The following is a 14,727-nucleotide window of genomic DNA, read 5'->3' as shown; positions in this document are numbered from 1 at the left end:
TTGACGAAATCTTGGAGGAATGGGGTTCAGAGGTTATACAGTGATTGCCAGCTGTGACGCCCTCCTGAAGGATGTATCGGAACGGGTCGTGGAGGGGGGCACCATTTATATAGAACGTTCGGAAACGCTGGTGTTGCTTATATCCCCGCGTGCCACGGCAAAGGAAATCCGAGTCTTTGTGCTTCTAGAACCTTCCGGAAATACCTTTCTGCCTCACTCCTTATTGCCTGAGTGTTGTAAAGGCACCTTTCCCTGGTTGCCTAAAGGCTCCCTGGGTCTTGTCTTTCACTGCCTTCTGGAGCTCTGGCACCCCTCCCTTTACCTCCCCCCACCTTGGCTGGTACAGTTACTCAGACACCCAGTTTCCCAGCTCCTTCCTTCCTCTCCTGTCCTGTGGCTTCACTGAGATCTCCCCAACTCACCACCTCTGGAATGTTTCTGGAGCCTCGTCAGTGCAGGTGTGTTGATTACTGCCAGTCACTCTACCGAACAGTCCTTGATTCTGGTGGCTTTCCCCCCTTAGTTCTTAATGTTTGTTTGCTTTTCGTAAATTTTGTGTTCTTCCTTGTTGTCATTTCTGTCCAGCTTCCCTTCCTCTCAGCTTCTAACATATAATCAGACTTCCTGTTAGATCTGCACTTGAGGACAGTGGCTGGGCATGCACGTTCCCCCCAGGCAGTCCCCTCCCGACCCAGCCTCCATTCTAAACAAGGTTTCCCTTTATTAATGTTCGCAGGGGTAGGAGTTAGCAGTTCTTAAAATACTCTGTTTTAGGGTGTTAAACACATTCAGTAGATGCTTTGCAGGTTTCGCACTGTGGAAGAACTTACAAATAAGGGGAACGTGAGGATGAACCCAGTGAGGCTGGAGCTGCCATGTGTTGAAAGACACGAGGGGTGTCTGGGTGGCTCAGCTGGCTAAGAGTCTGCCTTCCGCTCAGGTCGTGACCTCACGGTCTGCGAGTTCAAACCCCGCGTTGGGCTCTGTGCTGACAGCTCGAAGCCTGGAGCCTGCTTCCGATTCTGTGTCTCCCTCTCTCCCTCTGCCCCTCCCCTGCTCACGCTGTCTCTGTCTCTCAAAAATAAATAAACATTTTAAAAAAAGACACATGAGATGGATAGTCACTGAAATAAACACAACAAATTTACTAGGTAAAAAGCAATGGTGTGTAGTACATATTGGCAGTTTATACCCCGCCAGCGACCGTTAAAGGGCATAACATTTTCTATTGCCTGGTCACATCAGCTGGAGCATTTGCTTGTATTTCTGTTTCACTCAAGTTCTCCATCATTTTTTTCTTTGCCCACGAACTGGCTGGCAGTCACTTGCAGAATAGTAAGGTTTCCCAGCACTGGGCCTGCAAGGAGGAGGCGCTCTCTGCGGGGCCGCTCACAGTGAGAGCTGGGTCTGTGCCACCTCCTGTGCTTTACTACCTGGGGACAAGATTTTTCACTTCTCTTTCCCACTTCTCTTGCCCGTTTACAGCAAGAACTTTTACTTTTGGTTTATTAATTATACGAAAGCCAAGTAAATCGTGGCTGAAAAGTGTAAGACTGTAAGTTTACAGAATAAGTGAATGAATAACATGTCAGAAAAATAGAAAACCATAAGCTTTCAAGTGAAATGTGTGCTATTGCGTGGAGAAAGAATTGAGACCCCCTCTCACCCAGCACTTGTGAAAATCAGTCCTCTCCTTTAAGGCACTTAGACTGCCTTTACTTTCTTGGTGTTTAAAATAATGCCATGAGTAGTGCCTGGGTGGCTCAGTTGGCTGAGTGTCCAACTCTTGATTTCAGCTCAGGTCATGATCCCAGGGTGCTGAGATCAAGATTCTCGTCCTTTGCCCCTCTTCCCCGGTCGCACGTGTGCATGTGCTCTCTAAAATAAAATAAGTTATTTAGAAAAATAATGCCATTGAGGTGCATTAGGTGGCTCAGTCAATTAAGTGTCCGACTCTTGATTTTGGCTCAGGTCATGATCTCACGGTTCATGAGTTCGAGCCCCGAATCGGGCTCCGTGCTGACAGCACAGAGCCTGCTTGGGACTCTCTCTTTCCCTCTCTCTCTGCCCCTCCCCACCTGTTCATTTTCTCTCTCAAAATAAATCATGCCATTGAGAACATCTATACGTGTCTTGTGTACATCTCTGACAACTTCCTTTCCACAGATTCCTTGAAGTACTTAAACAAAGGCAGTCTTCCTTTTAGAGAGCTATGAAAAAGGAACTCTCATAAAAAAGAACCAAAACGTTTACTTCCTTGGAAAGCAGATTAACTCAAAACAGTTCCAAGTCATTTGGAGCAGGAGTAATTGTGAAAGTTCAGGTATGCTCATGTTCCCAGTGACATACTCACCTGTTGCTGTCTGTGGACGCTGGGGTCTGGGGTAGTGCTAACTAGGGCCTGTGCTAGTTTGAGAAATGAGATGTGGCTAACCAGAGCCTTTTACTAATGGTGGGAGACAGAACGGGAACTGAAAGCAACACAAAGATACTTCAACACATGTTACCCCATGACCTGCTCAGAGGGGATGGGGTGGATTCCCCTGCACGACACCTGTTTACCCGTTCACCTGCTGAAAGACAGTGTTGTTACGAATAAAGTGTGATGACTGTTCAAAACCGTGTCATTGGGCAGATGATACTTTCCTTTCTCCTGGGTAAATCCCTCAGAATGGAAAAGCTGGGTCATAAGGGAGTCTGTGTTTAAAAAGAAACAGTTGAATACTTTTCCAAAGCAGTGGCACTATTCTATATTCACATCAACAGTAACATCCTTATCAACGCTTGATATTACCAGCCTTCCCAATTAAAAGCAATCAGGATAGCTGCATCATTGTCACTAATTGTGACTAGTTTGCATTTTCCTGGGGACTATTGCCATGAAAAGTTCCTTCCATGTGCCTCATAACCACTCACCCATCTTCTTTTGTTAGTGTCTGTTCAAACTTTGTCCTAATTTGTTAAAATGATTTATTGCTTTTGAGTTATAAGTGTTTGTTTGTTTTTTAATATAGTCTGGATAGAAATACTTTGACGTGTTGTAAATATTTTCTCCCATTATGTGGCTTGCTATTATATTTCTTAATAGTATCTTTCAAAAAGTAAGCTTTAAATTTAATTAAAATCTAAATGGTCAGTATTTCCTTCAGGCTTCATGTTTTTTGTGTTCTAAGAAATCTCTGTATTTCCCAGCATCTTAATGATTTTCTCCTGTGTTTTCTTCTAGATGTTTCATGGTTTTAACTTCTACAATTGGGCCTACGATCAAGGTGTGAGATAAAAATCGGTGTTCATTCCTCCCCCCCACCCACCCCATATATGACAGCTATCTGATAAAAAGACTTTTCTGAGCCATTAAGTTACATTGGCATCTTTGCTGAAAGTGACGTGGTTGCATACAGGTGGGCATGCCGTGGCATTTCCTGATGCGTTCGGTTCATCTGCACGGACGCCACGGTGCCTCCGTCTCTAGCTTCACAGAAGATCTGGCAGAGTTCGGGAGAGTAAGCTCTCCAGCTGTTCTTTTACAAGTTGCATTGACTCTTTGAATTTCGTAGGCATTCTAAAAGGAGTTTGCCATTTTCTACAAAGGATTTTGGCGGGCATCGAATGTACTTATCACCTTGGAGAAAGTGGACGCGTTAACAACCGGATGCGGCTCTTCGTTTGTTTTACTCTCCTTTAAATTATTTTCATTTTCAGGGGACATGTCTTTGTGCATAGTCTGTAATCTCTCTCTCTGTATCCCACACATTTCTGGGTGCTACTGTGAATGGGGCTGTACTTTTAAATTTCATTCTCTGGTTGTTGCTAGAATGTGGAAAGAAATACGGTTGACCTTTGTTTAGCGACCTCTTGTGACTTTGCTAAATTGGCTCATTAGCTCTGGTAGCAGTTTTGTAGATTTGATTTGTTCTACCCCCATGATCATGTCGTGTGAATAAAGACTACTAACTCCCTCCCATGTCTATGAGTTTTCTTTCTTTTTCCTGTCTTGGTGCAGTGGCTAAGACCTCCACCCCAGCCGCGTCCCAGCCTCCAGGCCAAAGCTTGCAGTCTGTTGCCATGTAGCGTAATGTTAACTTAAATCTCTAGTAAATGTGAGGAAGTTCGTTTCTATTCCTAGTTTGCTAGGTGTTGTTTTTTAAATCAACAGTGTTAAACTTCATCAAATGCTTCTTCTATTGAGATGATTATGTTTTTATTTCTTCTTAGATTTTCAAATGTTCAATCAACCTTCTACTTCTGAGGAAAATTACACTAGGTTTTGGTGTATTGATTTTATATATTGCTGGACTCAAATTGCTAATATTTGGTCTGTAAGTTTCTTGTCTGGTTTTTGTATTGGGGTAATGCTGGACTCAAAAATAGGTGTGAGGTATTCTCTCCTGGTTTTTGAAAGGCTGTGGAAGATTGGTGTTACTTCTTCCTTGAAGGTTTAATAGAATTCACCAGTAGACTCTCTGTTCCTGGGGTTTTCTTTGTGGAAAGATTTTAAACTATAAATTCCATTATTCTGTTTCTTCCTGTGTCCACTTGGATAATTTGTGAATTTCATGGCATTTGGCTGTGCCATCTAAGTTGTAGAATTCACTGGCATAAACCGACCTGAGACGTTCTCCCTAGGATCTGTCACCATGCCCTTGCTGGTGTTGATAATAACGTTTGTTAACCTCTGTCTTTAACTGGTCCAGCTAAAGGCTCTTCCATTCTGTTGGCCTTCTCAAATGAACAAACCGCTTTGGATTTTATTGATTCCTCTGTCCATTTTGCATTTATTTGATGTCTACTTGTACTATTTCCTTCCATCTATTTACTTTGGTTTTAAGTTGCTCTTCTGTTTCTGGCTTTTGAAGGTAGATGCTTACATCACTGTATTTAAACCTCTTCTCTTTCTAATGGAAGCATTTGAAGCCGTCAATTTCCCCATAGGCATCTCTTTAGCAGTATTTTGTACACTTTTATATGTTGTGTTTTCCTATTCATTCAAGATATCTTCTAATTTTCCTTGTGGGTTTTGACTCATGGGTTATTTATTTAAAAGTGTATCATTTACTTACTTTATCTGTTTTAGAATTACTGGCGTATTTATTTAGAAGCCAGCTGGGGCTGGCTCAGTCGGAGGAATGTGTGACTCTTGATCTCAGTGTTGTAAGTTGTTTTGTTTTCCTCACAGGGTTGTTAAGTTTGGGCCCCATGTTAGGTCCAGAGATTACTTAATATCTTCAAAGAAAGAGTGTGTTGCTTAATTTCCAAGCATTTAGTTATTAACAGTGCTCTTCCTGTTAGATTTTGAATTTTTATTTAGTATTATTTCTTAAGATTTCTAATTTAATTCCATTGTGGTCAGAAGACATATTCTGTAGAATTTCAGGCCTTTTAAGCATGAGACTTGTTTGATGTCCCCCTGTATGCCTACCTTGACGCATGTCCCCAAGCACTGGAAAGAATGTGCTGCTGTCGGGTGTAGTATTGTGTAATTATCCATAAGGTGGGTCTGTGTTTTTCCTGTTCGTCAGGTACGAGAGAATTCTGAAGCCTCTGACTGAACTCACGGATTTGTCTGTGTCTCTGCTTGCTCTTTCCAGCTCCGTCAGGTTCTGCTCCATGCGTTCTGATGCCGTCACAAGAGCCCAGTACATTCAGGGTTAAATCTGATGCGTGCCTCCTTTCTCTATGAAACAGCCTCTTCCTCTCCGGGAATACTCCTTGTCTCAAGGTCTACTTGGTGTTCGTGTGACCACTGAGGAGTGCTTTCCTGATTGGTTTTCATGTTTTTCTATTTAAAGTGTGTGTCTAGTGGATGATGTGGACCTTGGTCTCAATTCTCTATCTGGGGGTGTCTGTCTCGTCTTTCTTATTTCTGCTCTTTATTCCCTCCCCTTACTTTCCTGCCCTCCTGTAGGCAGATTTCAGATTTATGCTGGAGGTCTCTCCTAACCGAGAACTGCACTACAAATCTGTGATGTGCACCGACGTGCCCTTTTGTGGGAGGGGTACAAGTTAGGAATACGTTTGTATGCTTCAACTCACAACCACCCCATGAGCTAATAATAAGCACCTTAACTCCTTATAAAATATAAGAAAACCAAGTTTAGAGAATTTAAGTAATTTTCGTAGGGGCACCCAGATCGTGACAGAGCCAGGCTTTAGCCCCTGGCGCATCTGACTTCAGAACTGCAGCCAGGGCACCTGGGTGGCTCAGTCGGTTACGTGTCTGACTTCAGCTCAGGTCATGATCTCACAGTTCGTGGGTTCGAACCCCGTGTCAGGCCCTGTGCTGACAGCTCAGAGTCTGGAGCCTGCTTCAGACTCTGTGTCTCCCTCTCTCTCTGCCCCTCCCCTGCTCACACTCTGTCTCTCTCTGTCTCTCAAAAATAAATGAATGTAAAAAAAAAATTAAAAAAACCCTTTAGCCTTTAACTGTATCTCTCCATTGACTCTGGTGCCTTGAGAACATTCCATCACTGAGAAGCAGACCCAGCACACCACGTCCACTGTCAAATGCAACATCTCTGCTTTCTAAGGAACTGACCTTGATTCCTGCATGACTGGTAACAGAAACCCTTAAAAGTCTCCCCAGCTTTGCAGCTTGTTGCTTTGCCTTTATTCCCACCTGTACCTACTTTTACATTATGGCCTGTTCTAGCAAGAACACACCCATGCACACACAAATACACATACATAAACACACGTGTGTATACACACAAACACAAATGCACACACACAAATATACAAACACATACATATATACAAACGTGTATACACACACAAACATGCACACAAACATACAAATACACATACACACACATGCATGTGCCCCTAGGCTTGACCCCTCTCTCCCCTCTTGAGCCCTTTCCTCTGCTCGTTTCCTCATCCAGATGAAACCTTGCTCGCCCCTGCCTTGCCCCTGCCTTCATTCCCCCCCCCCACCCGCCCCGCCACCGCCCTGCACCACCTGCAATGGCCCCTGGTTACTAACACAAAGACTGGCCATTTCTTTTCTCAAACTTTCCTCCTTGGTTCCTTGGCACACTCGCTCCCCCGCATGCCCACTTGAACTCCCACACACTTGTTCTCCTGTACACCCACTACCCTGCACACTCGCTTGAACTCACACTTGCTCCCCTGTACACTCACTCAAGCTCACACTTGCTCCCATGCACACCCGCTCCCCTGCACACCTGCATGCCCGGTTGAGCTCATGCTTGCTCTCCCGCACACTCACTTGAACTCACACTTGCTCTCCCACACACTCACTGGAGCTCACCCTCTTGCACACCTGCTTGAGTTCACACTTGCTCTTCCGCACACTCGCTTGAGTTCACGCTTGCTTCCCTGCAACTTGCTCAAGCTCACTCTCACACACCCACTTGAGCTCACACTCACTCCCCCTCACGCTGACCCACTCACACCCCCACTGACACACAAGCCACTTGGGAATTCTATCAAGGCCAATGCAGTGAGCAGCATAATCACCAGGCAGTGGACTCTGTCGGGTCGACAGTATAGGTGTCTCAAAGTCAGAAATGTGCTCTAAGTTAGTTCACTGCGACTGTCACCCCACATCATAACTGAGGCTCCGGGGCCACCTCCGGGACGCCTGGACCACCCCCTTCTGCTCACCTCCTGGCAAGCCAAGCCCCCTGGACCCTAGCACCAGTCACTGCTCTTCCCCTGTCAGGCCTCTTGGTTCCTCCCTTCGCTCCTCTTCCTTGCAGGTGATGCTGGGAGGCACCTGTACTTGGCCTCCCTGTCCTGGAGGCTCTTCCTGCACCTCCTCTGTCCTCAACGCTGCCCCAGGCCCTGCTTTCCTGCAGCCCCGCACCCGCTGGACGTCTTGTCACCTGGGTCCCCTCACCATGGGCCCCCCTCCTACTCCCTGCCACCTGCAGGCCAGCTGCCCTGCTCCTTGCATCCCAGCTTCTCTGGAGCACACGCCAAGGGGGTGGACCTTCTCTCCAGGTCCCTGTCCTGGCTCTCCCATCTCCCTCTTTGCCCAGCCGCCTCCAGACACTCACACTTTTCACCCTTCTGGAGCCGACCCCAGGCTTGAGCCCTCTCCTGCCCACCCTGGGGGCACCCCCACCTGGCTCAGGGGGCCGGCCTCCCCAGGATGATGCCCAGACACCTGCAAAGCTGCTGAACCGACTTTCTCAAAATGTTCCCTCGGAGACCACCCTGCCTCCAGCTGTGGCTTTTGTCCTTTCTGGAAATGGCAGTGGGCATGTGCTGCCCACACACATCTCTGCTGCCACATCGTGGTGAAGCTCACCCAGAGCACGTCCACCCTCCCCCCACATAAACTCTTTCTCTCTCGAAAAGAAACACTAAAAAAAAAAATTAAAAAAACCCCATTTTTTAATGTTTATTTATTTTGAGAGAGAGACAGAGCAAGAGCTGGGGAGGGGCAGAGAGAGAATCCAAACAGGCTCCAGGCTCCGAGCTGTTAGCACAGAGCCCAACGTGGGCCTCGAACCCACAAACCATGAGATCATGACCCGAGCCGAAGTCCAATGCTTAACCCACTGAACCACCCAGATGCCCCTCAATTTTAGCTTTAGAATCACCCTGTTTGTGTTTTTTTTAATGTTTATTTATTTCTGAGACAGAGACAGAGCATGAGTGGGGGAGGGGCAGAGAGAGACAGAGACACAGAATCAGAAGCAGGCTCCAGGCCCCGAAATGTCGGCACAGAGCCTGATGCGGGGCTCGAACTCACGGACTGCGAGATCATGACCCGAACCGAAGTCGGAGATGCTCAACCGACTGAGCCCCCCAGGCGCCTGTTTGTGTTCTGAAGTAGAGGGGAGTGTGGCACGTTCAGATGCTGCACAGATAAATGTGAGAACAGCCACTCCTCTTCCTCACTCAGGTTTTCTCTGTGCTCCTCAGTTACGTGAAAATGCTTTTCATGTGGATATTCTGTTTGCTATGAGGCATGTTGTCACTTTTTGTTGTTGCTGAAAACGTGACCTTCTGTTATATCATGACTTTCCTGCTAATTTTGTGTTCTGTTAAAAGCTTTGTTCTTTTTGTGGTCACAGCTTTTTAGTTGTTTCTCTTAGATTTCCTGGGCACGCAATCATTTATCCATAAATCCTCTCACCTCCTTTCCCATTTCATGGCTTCTCTCTCGTCTAAGTGTCCTTCCCTGCCCTCGTCTCCCCTGTCCCATTTGCTCCGCCACGCTGGCCTCTCACTGCAACAACACAGACGCCACCTGATTTGTGAGAGCGTGATCTGCTTGGTCTGCTCGGCCTGCCGGCCCCACCGGGTGCAGTCTGCGGTGGAGGAGGGCGCGATGGCCCATCTCCCGGGAGATGACTGTGACCGTGCCTGGCCTGCTGCTGGGTTCCTCTGTTCGCTGTACTGGTCACAAAGTTTAAGTCGCTAAAGAGTTAGGAGGAATGTGTAGTTCACACAGCACAAGTTTTATTAATGTAATTTTAAGGCCAATTAAACTAATTTTATTCAGAGTAAGTCTACATTAAATTACAATATTAACAATCTCTAGAAATAATGAACATAAAATTTAAGAAGTAGAAATCTATTTGGTCTTTATAGACCACAAATCATAGAACTCACAAATGAAAATTTACAAATATAGAAATAATGAGGATACTTGAAGGGCGAGATTTTCACATGGAAACCCATAAGATGTCATATTTTAAACACGCATGTTTCAAAAAGGGAGAAGTTTTTAATAATTTAGCACAAAATCAAATTATATAAACTTGGTATATCCCAGAAAATATTGCTTTAAACACTTATACCATGATCAAAATTCCTTTGGTAGCTTTTAATCAAAGTGAAACATGCTATTATGTAAAATATAAAGTACTCTGAAATGTTACCAGAAAAGGATCTTTGTTACAGTTCACGGTACTGACATCGTCGGCCCCCACACAACCTCACCTGTACACACACAACATGAAACCAGGTGCCAACAAAATCCTTTAATCTTTTGACAAAACCACCTTCCCAACATCAGGACTCGAGTGTCTCCCGCCACACCTTACAGTGGTCACAGCATGGACAACAAGCTTCCCTGCGTAAGGCTGTAAAGCAAACCAAACTCTGTTAGAGCGACTGTACGCCATCGTACAAATACTGCAGTCAGGAAACCAGACAGCGGTCACCTCGGTGCGAAGAGCAGGGGCTGCGAGACACAATCTTAGAAGAGTGGGTGCAATCACACTGCCCCCTGGACCCCTAAACAGAAAATTCACAAGCAACTCAGACGCTCGTGAGTTCACCGCAGTGAGCATGCCCCCAGTGCTGTCTCAGCAAGGAGGGGTCTCGCCGAGAAACCTCGCTCTGGGAAGTCCGTCATCAGAGTGTAAAAACATGGAAGATAAAGGAAACGGACATGTCGGTATCGACGTTGCAGAACTGAGGAGTCAGTTCTTGACACTGACTGTTTCTTCCTAATGCTTGCCAACGAAGGGCTCTGGTTTCCAACCTACATGCCCATCCACCAGGAGCCCCCGCCTTCAGGAGCACATCAGCCCACTCTGCAGCCCACGGACACAGCACGGAGGGTCTAACTGTGCATCTGTGATCACACGCACACACACACCCCACACCAAGCTGTCAGCTTTCTGCTACAAAAGCAACACCTTACAAAGGAACCTCTTTTACCCAATATCTTCTCGTCCAATCTCAAAGTCATTCTGCCCGAGCAGCTGCGACAGTTTAAACACTGAAAAGAGTAAGAGGAAGAACTGGAGGAAAGACACACGTGCCGCTGGCAAACCCCTAAGCTTTGTGAAGGGTGATCTGAGAATCATCCTTTCCTTCTAATCCAAAAGTCTCCACGCTGGCTCAATCTCAGAAGTCCTGGGAACGGCACAGAAATGCTTCACCGCTCTGAAGATACATTCTAGGGTCTCGCTGAGAGAACACGGCTGGCCGACACATCAGGCCACGTAGTGGTACTGATTCGGATTGTCTTTGTCTCTCTCCATATAGTCTCTGTCTATAAGAGATTCAATTCTCTTTTTCAAATCTCCAGGCTAAAAAAGAGAAACGAAACCCCTCAATTATAGTGGCGGTAAATTTACAAACATGGGGAAACATACGCGCAAAGCAAGTAATTATAATTATATAAAATATACGTATCTACAGGTAACTATTTATAATTATAACCAAATTATAAAACGAAGACAATCCAAGTCCCTCCTTCAGAGACAATGCTAACATGGCCTCTTGATTCAAGCGCTCTCGTGTGAATTTACTGTCTGAGCAGGGTGAGAGGGAGGAGATGAAAACCCTTCTTTACCAGCACGAACGAACGCATAAACAGGGCACATCCTACTGGGTGGCAAATTTTCATTGGTCTGAAAGGGGAATCTGGTAACGTCTCAGGGCAGCTTCATCCTTTGCAAGGACATCTGTCCCCAAGTCCTGTATTTCCTGCATGTGCTGCTGATGTCGTGTAACCACAGGTCCACAGATGACTGACGCCATAACAAGTGAGCCCCGCGAGGACGTCTCTCGCTCCGCCGTGGTAGAAAGCACACTTATGTTGACATTTATGAGCAAGCTTCTCACTTCAAGGGCACATTCCATCAAAAGGCCTAGCTTTCTATCAAGTGACGGATGGAACATTCATGAAATGCAGTGAGACCCACGCGAGGTCCTGCCAGGGCAGAGCCGGCTGCTACAGCCACCACATATGCCTCCCACCGGTCAGTGCTGTAACTGCTGGGCCTCTCGTCTGTAAGAGGGAAAGTGGACGCTGGCGCTGGCTCTGGCCCAAGGGGGAAAGAAGGGTGTACACGGCAGGGCTGGGCGCCCACACCTGCGTGGCAGAGGACACGGCAGCCGCGTGCTCGCCCAGGGGAACACGGTGTCTGCTCACCCTGACTCGCTCAGTGAGGATGGAGGGCCGGCTGCTCCTCTGCCCAATGGGACCCCGCAGAACCAGGGAGCTTCACCCCCCAGGCTCAGTCTCTGCAGGGCCAGGCCTCACGAGTCCCATACTTCCCAGGTGGACGCGCCTGTTTTCAAGAGCTCTTCCTAACACTTCCCTACCTGGTCAGTGCTCCAAGTACAGCCAGGGCAGAAACCCTCCGGCCTAGAAACACGCAGGCACAGACAGGATTCAGGGTTGACTTTCTCATGCACAGAAATGAGGAGGTATCACCAAAACAGAAAATGCTCTGGAGGTTGTCAGTGCTGAATAAATGAGCAGCTAGTAGGACTTCCCCCCCGCAATCACAGGGCATGACCTGAATAGCCACCCCACTGAGAAACCCACCTGGAGCTACAGCACCTGCCCCGGCCCCCTCCCCCTCCCCCTCCTAACAAGGTGTCAACGTCTCTGGTCTCGTCTCTGGTCTCCGCAGGTGGCAGATTTGGGGCCTCTAGTTCCTGGGACGGTTACAAAGAACATTTGGGATAAAAACCCTACTGTCCCCACTTGCCAGTTTTTTGACATTTGGTGTGCACACACAGGCAGATTTCTGCAGTAAATGATCACCTGTAATGCAGGACAAATGATTCTAATGTGTTAGGAACTGAACATGTTTTTTCAATGTTCGGCGCAGTACTTTAAGTTTAATTAAGCTAATGTGCATTTACCTTTACTGGAAATTTCAGCTGATTATACAATTCAGAAACTAGAAGGTTATGACCAAGAGTCTTTCTCATCTTCATTATTCTGACGATAGCAGCGTCAATCTGATATTGTCTGTCCTGAAACACTCTCTCAGTGGTGCTGGCTTGTTCCTCAATCTGCACACAGACACACACACAAGTGAAGTGTAAAGATACAGTTGGGTGTTATTTCATATTGTTGAGTTTAATGGGAAACTTTTTTCTTATTTGAGAGAGAGACAGAGGGAGAGAGACAGAACACTCGAGCACAGGCAGGGGAGGGAGAGAACCTGAAGCAGGTTCCACACTCAGCACGGAACCTGATGCAGGGCTTGATCTCAGGACCGACTGTGAGATCATGACCTGAGCCGAAATCAAGTTGGATGCTCAACCAACTGAGCCACCCAGGCACCCCTGATAAGAAAATCTGATGCAAAGAAAGGCCAAACATTGGGTAAATCCTATGCTGTTATGCATTTTTATTTGTTCTAGCAAAACCTAGCTTCCCAAGAATAGCCCAACTTCAGTACCAAAGCTTGAAAAAGAATGTAAAGTTACATTCCCCTCATAAAAAAGCTACAAAACACTATCAACTGTATATAATCCTGGATTAGATCCAGTAGCACAGAAGAGAAAGCAGAATAAAACACAATAGCTACCAGAGTTTATTCCAGAAATGCAAGCTTTGCTCAGCATCAGGAAACCTAGGAATGGAATGAATTTCATCACAGTTGTGTTGAGGTCACAGCGATTATGTGATCTCTTGACAGACGCTGCAAAGGCACAAAAAAACTGAAAACCTATCCTTGATCTAAAACAAATTAACGTACAAATAGCAATGAAAAAAACCCCACCTGAACATGATAAAAAGCTATTACCAGAAGCAAAGCACAGCTCCTGATAACAACTTCATGTTAGTTAACAGCAACCTACTGGAGGCCTGTTTGATCTACAGGAGACAGGTCTGTGCCCGCATGTAAGGTAAGTGAGTTTCAGAAAGGGAGAAGCCACGCTTCCATCGCACTTTCATAGGGATCCACCACCCCAAATAGGTTAATGTTCCAGCCACTTGAGATAAAAAAATCAGGAAGTGAAGAAAAAGCCTGGTAGCACCATTATTTCATACAAATGTGATTTTGAAAGTTCTAGCTGCGCAGTAAGAGAACAAAAGAACTATAGCAAATTGGAGCAGACACGTGGTAATTATTTGTAGATAAGCTACGAATCCAAAAATCCGAGAAAATCAACTGAAAAACCATCAAAGCCAATGAGAATTTTGTGAAGTGGCTGGACACAGGAAGAGTACACAAGGGTAAATGGTGTTGATATATATATATACTGGCAATAACTGGTTACACATGTAAACAGAAAAGATCCCCTTAATAGGTGCCAGCATTTTATTTGCCCTTCTTGCTTAAAACCTTCAGTGGCTTCCCCAAATTCTTCATAGCTCTGACCAGTCTGTATATAACCTGTCTGTGGCCTGCCTCCTCAGGCCTCACCTGGCTCAGCGTGGCCTTCGGTGGGAAAGCCTTCCCTGACCCACGGTGTCGGACTGTGCTTTTGTCTCCTACCTCAAGTGTAGTAAGTTAAACAATGTGTAATCATCTGGTACCTGTCTGCTGAAAGTTCCTTGAAACCAAGATTTATAAGAATAAGTTATTATTCACGGATGAATTCTCAGTGCTTCACAGAGGACCTACGCCTTAGTAGGTGCTTAATGAGTATTTGTTGCATCATCTAATAAGAAATATGCCAAGACTTTTAGTAGAAAACTCCCATGAAGAGAAGAGACTTATATTTATATATATATACAGATAAGAATCAGATTTAGTATAGCCAAAATGAAAACTGAAAACTATGTAATGCACTTTGAATAAAAAATGTTAATGTTCTTATTTGGAGGGCAAAGACACAATAAAATTATTCTGAAACTTACTGGGAGAATAAATTTATAGGAATGGGTACATTAACTAAAAGAATTTGGGTCCTGGATATGAAAGAGATCAATAGAATTTGTAGAAGAGAATTTAAAAACTGACTCGTAATATGTGAATTTAATATATAACAAAGGTGACAATTCAAATAAGTTGTCAGAGAATGGTATTTTCAATTCAGTTTTAG

General features: G+C 45.6%; 1 protein-coding gene and 1 long non-coding RNA gene across 2 annotated transcripts in view; one reads left to right on the top strand and one right to left on the bottom strand.

Annotated features, from left to right (window-relative positions):
• Positions 1-2,174: 2,174 nt before the first annotated feature.
• On the top strand, positions 2,175-3,961 carry LOC122468588. The gene is made up of 2 exons (XR_006293288.1): positions 2,175-2,323; positions 3,227-3,961. It is a non-coding gene; the product is annotated as an uncharacterized LOC122468588 (long non-coding RNA).
• Positions 3,962-9,413: 5,452 nt separating this feature from the next.
• Positions 9,414-14,727, bottom strand: part of CUL4A (cullin 4A) — a 46,714-nt gene continuing 41,400 nt past the window's right edge. Inside the window, exons 19-20 of the mRNA XM_043583248.1 lie at positions 12,589-12,741; positions 9,414-11,018 (exon numbers count right to left, since the gene is read on the bottom strand). Coding sequence (XP_043439183.1) covers positions 10,923-11,018; positions 12,589-12,741 — 249 coding nt within the window. The 3' untranslated portion in view covers positions 9,414-10,922. The remainder of the gene's footprint in view (positions 11,019-12,588; positions 12,742-14,727) is intronic.

This window comes from Prionailurus bengalensis, chromosome A1, assembly GCF_016509475.1.
Source record: "Prionailurus bengalensis isolate Pbe53 chromosome A1, Fcat_Pben_1.1_paternal_pri, whole genome shotgun sequence".
Taxonomy (NCBI): domain Eukaryota; kingdom Metazoa; phylum Chordata; class Mammalia; order Carnivora; family Felidae; genus Prionailurus; species Prionailurus bengalensis.
Note: the sequence above shows the minus strand (reverse complement) of the source record. Positions and strands in the feature narration are given on the sequence as shown.